This window comes from Montipora foliosa, chromosome 9 (assembly GCF_036669935.1).
Source record: "Montipora foliosa isolate CH-2021 chromosome 9, ASM3666993v2, whole genome shotgun sequence".
Lineage (NCBI taxonomy): Eukaryota > Metazoa > Cnidaria > Anthozoa > Scleractinia > Acroporidae > Montipora > Montipora foliosa.
This window is the reverse complement of record NC_090877.1, coordinates 44184705-44192204: the sequence shown is the minus strand read 5'-3', so window position 1 is coordinate 44192204 and position 7500 is coordinate 44184705. Positions and strand designations below refer to the sequence as shown.

General features: G+C 39.5%; 1 protein-coding gene across 4 annotated transcripts in view; it reads right to left on the bottom strand.

Moving 5' to 3' along the window:
- LOC137969491 (uncharacterized) overlaps nucleotides 1–4298 on the bottom strand; it is a 98380-nt gene extending 94082 nt beyond the window's left edge. For 3 of the 4 annotated variants that reach the window (XM_068815771.1, XM_068815767.1, XM_068815772.1), the window contains exons 1-3: nucleotides 4180–4298; nucleotides 2904–3141; nucleotides 2404–2598 (exon numbers count right to left, since the gene is read on the bottom strand). In XM_068815771.1, the coding sequence (XP_068671872.1) occupies nucleotides 2404–2553 (150 nt within the window). In that variant the 5' untranslated portion in view covers nucleotides 2554–2598; nucleotides 2904–3141; nucleotides 4180–4298. Of the gene's footprint in view, nucleotides 1–2403; nucleotides 2599–2903; nucleotides 3142–3288; nucleotides 3459–4179 lie in introns of those variants that run through there. The other variant, XM_068815768.1, reaches the window with a different exon arrangement.
- Between the last annotated feature and the right edge of the window lie 3202 nt (nucleotides 4299–7500).

Sequence of the window (7500 nt, the reverse complement as noted above, 5' to 3'; positions counted from 1 at the left end):
GTAGCGTCGAGTTGGCTATAACCAGTCTCATATCCAATAAACCCGAATGGAGTAAATGCTTTATTAAATTATAATCAAATTTTGAACGCTTGGACACTTAGAAATTAAAGACAATCAGTTCCCAGCTTGGCAAAGCGTGACAAAGTCAGTTTCCATATAAGGTCATACAGTATATGACCTAATAACCGAGATTGAGTGAACCAATCAGAAGTTAGAAACGCAATATCCGAGGTCGAAAATTTACTAAGAGCTATTATTAAAAACTGAACTACGGATATCAGATTTCCGGCATTTTCATTGACTCGTCGGACACAGGCTATCAGTTCATATATCTGTGGTACCTAATATGGTCAAGGAACGCGTCAGACATAAAGCGAGCTGAAAACATTTTTGCAGCTCTGAGAAAAAACTCGCCGACAAATGCCGTTTTGGACCGGAATTGACCGAGGCAGAAATAACATGGAAGATTTGTTGATCCTGGAGATTTTAACAAAACAATCATTCTGCTCGAGCTTGCTGGATATCGGAGCTACGCGTCTCGTTGGTTATCTATCACTTCATATTCAGCGCGCCCTCGGAGAGTAATTGTTAATTATACCATGCTCTACAAATATCAGTAAATGTACGTATCAGCTTTTTCTTTTACAAAATAACGTAGGGACCTTTATCCATAATTTCTGGGCGTGTTTAATAAAACAATTATGTCACTTGTGCTTGTTGGATATGAGATGATTTAATATAGCCAAGTCGGCGCGCTATCTATCTCATATCCAACGCGCTCTCGTGGAATAAATTGTTAAATAGCAAGTCTACCCTTTGGGTGAATTACTCAGCAGATACAAAAAGAATCACAAACGTTTAACGATTTCGTTTTGAACATCAGACCATACGTCAAGGAAAATCAGCATTAACGTTATACTTACTTCTGTATTTAAAGATGAATATCGCTGATATCTAGTAATAAAGTGTCTTCCTGACCTTTACATGTAGACGTGAAGGAATTACATCTTATCGAACGACAAACACGGTACTAAATCGACACAAACAAAAGGAGCCCACTTCTTTCTAAAGAGGCCAAATTGTCATGATCGAGAGCTGTTTTTTCAGTATCCGTGGAATTTGATTGAACCCTTGTAGCACAGGTGAGGCTTTTCATCTATATATAACATAGCGTCTATCAGATAGTGAAAAATACGTCATTTGTAAGACTGACATGTTTAGTGATCAACTACAAACTCAGTATCATTCCAGGACGACAGTGTCCCGGGGGGGGGGGGGGGGGTACTCCCTTATAAGGGCTTAATGGGGACGTGCGGCCAGCCAGGGTATGTTTTTCGGGATTTTTGTCTTGAACAGGGTATCGAATTTATCAATTTTTGTCTTAATCAGGGTATCGATTTCTCAATTTTTGTCTTAAACTGGGTTAAATGTCTTAAACAGGGTACAAAAAGCGGAATTCTGTCATAAAATGGGTAGGCTCGTGTAAATAGGTTACCTTAAAGAAGTTGTGGTTTGAATTAGTTCTGGGCGCGAGTGCGATTGACAGCTTAAAAATCGTCTAGGCGCAAACGATTGTCACGCTCGAAATATTGTTTGGTATGTCACGCTCTAATATGCTGGTACGCCATGCTCGAATAATGTCACGCTGTGCATTGGAGGTCATCAAACTTTGTTTGGCGAAGATAGACTTTGCAAAGGATAATCAAAGCTGAAAATAACATTTCTTTCGTTTGCTTTAGGCTTGTTGGGTCTTTGTTCCATATCCCCGTCTTTCTCACTTACAAGTGGTTTCTTAGGCAAAACCGAATGAGGCATTCTCGATTTAGTTTTTTTTTTGGTCTTCTGAGAGGTCGATGAGGTCATATAAGCAAAATGCTAGAAAAAGCAGCAGAAAGTTTCATTTCGGGGGCATGAGTCGATGCAAGCGTCAAGACCTCACAGACCTTATTCGTTTATTCTTAGATGCTGTTGACAGACAAAATCAATCGGACACTTTTTTGAATTCCATCCCAGTTCTTCTATCCCAGTCTTGGCAAAAATACAAACAGAAAGCACAATATAAAACCGGATTACACTAGGCAGTGTCAAAGTTTTGCCTTATCCAAACACTGGCTCTAAGAAATTCATGAGGAGAAAAACTAGCGAGAAAAGTACCGCGGACAAAAAAATTGGAAATCCTATCTTTGATCAATTTCACGTGATGAAATCATGTGAACAGTACAACAGTACGTGCTGGGTGGAAGGCCCTTAAATTTTTCTCGAATGGACTCTGGAATCCATAAATTTACTATCGAGATAAACAAACTTAAGACCACATGTCTCGAAGAACGTATTCAATATCATATAGAAACATTGACCGTTACACAAATTAAAAAAAAAAGGTACAAATTGACGGGCTCTTACCATGTCATTGACCTGAATCCGAACAGCGCGTTCCTTGCATGCACACAAATGATCCCTTGTGTTCGAGGCTGGTTGCTTCGATTTCTCGGCCTTTGCAGTCAGGCTTAGCGTGATCAGTAAACACACAGCTGCCAATACGCGTAGGTACATTTTAATCGGCTTCTTAAGCTAGTAGCGGGCAAGGAAATTGAAATTCTGGAAACGAAAAAGACGAAACACCCACGTAAATTATGCACTCATTGACTGCATTCAATCAATCACGCCACCTGAACAAAGAGATCTAGAGTTGTCGTTTGTTGTGTTTTTTATCTATTTGATTCATGTAATAAATCGAGTATTTTAACACATGAAAGGTACAACAAGTTTCAATAACTGAAATGTTGAGTCGGAAAGGCTTGAAACTGAAATTTTGAGACTCGAATTCCCTAACCCTTCCCCAAACGTTTGGTTAAGCTGAGGACGCACAAATTTTAATATCGCTATGTTTTAAGAGTACTTACGAAGTTAAGATCGATCTCAGCTTGACAAGTCAACGGTAGTCAATTTCTCAGGTGCCTACTCTTTCACTATTTGGTGGGATTTGTGTTCATATCTGCGGCGAATTCTGCTGCAGTTTGGAGTTCTCCAGATGTCAACGTACTCCTCAGGATTACAAGTTTCAGATCGTGTTACAAACTCCAATTCCGCGGAAGTCCAGGAGAGAGCGTAAACCAATAAACAGCATAGATACTGCTACCTCTGATTGATAGGCAAAGAATCAACGTTGAAAGAGTAAGAGGTGGAAATGACCAAAAATGAAGTGGAGATTAAAGTCTGGGTCAGTAATAAAAACAAGATATTTTTTTTCTTTACAAATTATCCCTCTTAAGAACTATATTAGCTAACCTCCGCCAGTGGCCTCGGTAACGATTTCTGCGACAAAGCCTTTCAGATTTTAGCATTTGACAAGCCGCATAACCACGTCTTAACCTCATGAAAGTTATCAAGTCATTATGGTATAAAATTGGCGAAGAAACAAACAATGTTCCGCAGTCTTCCCAATACATTTATCATGATCTACAGAATAATTATGCGGGTGTTCAAAATATTCAGCTGAGGTAAAACTACAAATTTGCATAACAGTGGCTGAATCATTTTGAGAGTCGGTAACGTGGCATCAAAATTAGTATCTTGAAATGGTTGACAAATAACATAAACCATAACTAGTTAAGTTACCGTCATTACCATCATGTACACGACATAAGCCGTCACTTGTCATTTTGTGTTTTTTTTTTTCGTCGAAGCTTTTGACTCCTCAATCAACATATTGGACACAGATGGTCGGTTCTGGAATAGCGTTGCTGCAGAGATTTATCTTTAAATTAAAGTCCAGTGCCTCCAAGCACAACGTCGTCAACATCAGCTATGGGGAAATATATGCTTAGGACCAATCTTCCCCTCCAATTACGAGCCAAACGATTTTGAATCATTTGTAGGTTTTTGCATGGACTGTTGTAAGTGGTTCAACCAGTGGAAAGGAACAGATGTGACCGCAACGGGTGCAAGTTCAACGATAAAAAAAAGAGGACACCATCAGATCTAATTATCATCTTCTTAGTGTACGATACATAGTTTGTACCCTGTCTGATTAATCTTTTTTGCATTTGCGCTCCTTTTTTGGCCATCCTGGGTAAACTTTGGAACGCGCAAAGCTATAAAATTATCATTTCCTTTGTTTGCTTCAAGCTAACCCTCAGCTCTGTTTCGTCAGTATGACCATAAATGGCGCACACATACCTTGCTCCGTGAAAATGATGAACGTTGGTGTGGTCGCAGTTGAATTTTTCAAAGTTTTCACTTCCACCTACACTCACTTGCGTTTTGTCAGGCGAAGCGCCCGCGCACTTTGACACTCTCCGACCGATATTAACAACCTAGTCAATGGCGTAAGAATATTCATTCGTTTATTGTGGCCCCCCACAGCTAGGGCAGTCTGCTGTGGGGCTCCCGTTGCTTAGCAAATCATATCACAATTTATAAACGATGTGAATAACCAATGAACTTTATTTACTAAAAAAGGAAAGGAAAGGAAAGGAAGTTTATTTAAGTGTCTAATCTTCTAGCGCTGTAGATCACTAATCGGAGACACTGTAAACTGAAATTAACAAGTTAACGCAAATCAAATCAAATTTTGGTTTTTGAAGTGACAAGCGGGAGTCTTGTAGCGCCGAGGCACTAATCAAGTCAAATCAAATCAACTAAAATCAGTCAAAGCATTGGTTGGTTTTTGAGAAGAAGGGGAAATTGAATCGAACTCGGACTACATTGGTTGGAGGCGAGTGATCTCAGCCTAGCCCTCGGATCCCAAGTTACCGCTCACCAGTGGCTCAAGGTTGGTTGAGCACCAGGCTGCCATGCGGAACGTGAGGTCGACTCCGGCAGGACCAACATTCAGCGTCTTTAAATAACTGAGAAGAAAGTGCACCTTTGTAATGACATATGCAAATGCTTAGACTTTCAAGTCTTCTCGGATAAGGACAATAGGCCTAGTTTCACAACCCTTCAAGGCAACATTTGATTTGATTTGATTTGCGTTAATTTATTCATTCAGGAGCCCAGATTCATTTCATTTTACAGTGTCCTCAATTAGTGCTCCAGCGCTAAAAGACTTGACATTTAAAAAACTTTCATGGTTTCCTTTCCTCTCATAATCCTGGGGGACGCAAAAGAACCCACACACTATTCGCAAAAGAGCAGGGCATGGAGTTCACAGTGTTGTGGTCTGTCTTCTCAGTGCTGTACATGTGTCATGGTTGGGAGGGCAAACTAGCTACATCAAGCTACTCTAAAACTCACGAGGGTAAATAATGATATGATCTGATACTATAATTAACAATTATTCGCCGAAGGCGAAGTGAATATTGGTGAATGTTTACCTAGACCGGGTAGCGCAGTGAATATAACACCTAATTCTTATATTCACCGCTGAAAATTATACTAAATATATATAATGTAAGGACGGCGAGGCAGCGTATAATGGTAATGATACGACCAATAACTAATGCGCGTGAGTGGCCCCAACAATGTTGGAAGTAATATGTCAAAAACGAGTGCGAGTGTTCTATCAGGGGTTCCAAACACCGAGAAGCACTGTCAGATGTTTCGAGGTGTTTGGAATCCCTGATGAAACAGAAAGCGCGAGTTTTTGACATGACTTTTCAACCTTTTTTCACTAAGTTGAATATAATGTGATGATCTTTTGTTTTATCAGACAAGTGATAGCAATTTGTAAAGGAAATGAGTATTCAATATTTGGGTGAGGTCCAAAGGTGAATAAATTTACACAATTGGCCGTGATGCAGGGCCAGTCAGAATCACGTCGTTTTCGCCCTCCAAAATCGTCTTCGCAAGAACGTGATTCAGTTAACGAGGCCGTCCCAGTTTCAAATAAATATAACAATTAATAATTTGACTGTGAACATTTTCGCCGAATGGCAGAGGTTAAGAGAGGTGCAAGTGCCGGTTTTAGATTGCGGTGGCCTTTCAAAGACTACGAACTTAGACAAGGATCAAGCCTTGAGTGTGGATGCTCTGTAGCTAAACTTTTGGGTGTCGAAATTCGTTTTAATACTCTGAACGCTCATGATAAACGGTACTGCGAACGTTTTATGCCGACTATTCGGAGAAATTTAAAATGCATTGTGTGCGGGCAGTTTATTTATTATATGTGTTTAGGCTCATTTAAATTCAGGTGTCTTGATCAGTTTTTGAACTAACTCGGGCGTTTCTTCATCTGTTGTTCCATGCACCTGACCAAAGAGAACCCTGCAGCACGTTTGGCACGCACTTAAGTGCATTTCTTTGCCGTACTCCACAAAACAGCAACGTGAAGTTTCGACGGCGTATTTAGCGTACAACAATGAAATGTTACCTGTTTTCTACCTTTTCTAGCTTTTTAAAGATGGAATAATTAAGAAATACTTACGATATCGCAAAAATTATATTTTGGACTGACGTTTTCGTTGACTTTGCCGTTGTGTGGTCCTTGTTTAATTAAAAACTCCCCATTCATCTTCATTCAGTGCTCCATCCGGCATTTCTTTTGATTACTGGGTAAAAGTAAGGCAATTTGAGTAATTTAAAATTCCTTTGTGATGAATTGGCCCCAAAGAGATAGCTACGGCTTGAACAGCGGACTTTCATTGGTCGCAGGTGAATGATTGATCACGTGCCAATGAGAAGAAAATTAAACAAGGTTTCTCTGAATCAGAAGGCCGGAAGATATAAGAACGAGAAGGAAGGGGAATTTTGGTATCCCAATTATAAAGAAACGGACATGCAAGATCCAGAGGATGCAAAACAATATTAAAGCATCAATTTTGACCATGTTTATCATAACTGCGACCTGTTTCGTTTTTATTGCGTCAATGAATTCACCCACAAACAAAATCATATTCGAGGACATTGATTTTGCATTACGTCGCTGTCGTAGTATGATATATTAACTAAGAAATGCCATTAATTAATTAGGATGAATCTTCAAGGTTGCCATTTTTATGACCTCCTCGTTTGCGCTTTGCGTTTATTCATTTGCCGTAACTTTAATTGATCGGGAAATCGAACGAACGGATCTGTTACAAGTTGCAACCTGGCAACCGTGATCCTAACAAACACTACCTCTTATGTACTTTGACCCTAAACAAGAACGGGCCGATGTATATCTATACCGGTTCGTTTCGTGCTCATACATAACCTCTGTCGTTTGGCTCTTGCCTGGCCAGGACCTGGCTTGAAAATGTAATTATTTTCTCTTTGAATTCAATGTTTTTGTTACATGCCTTCACATTCAACAGAGTTAGGATGAGGGAAATCATCAACTTTTTGATGATAATAGATCTAAGGTTGTAGGTCACTAAACACTAAAATAACTAACGATAAAGTTGCTACAACTATTCAATCTTCTTCTTCTCATTCAGTCTGAACCTTTCTATCGTAAATGTGTATTAAAAATTATCTCCGGGCCCGCAGTAAATTTGACGTAAGCTGTTGCGGTGTCCCTGCCTGTATTGTACCATTTATATTTTTTGTTGTGTTTATGTATATTTAATATTAAGTTGG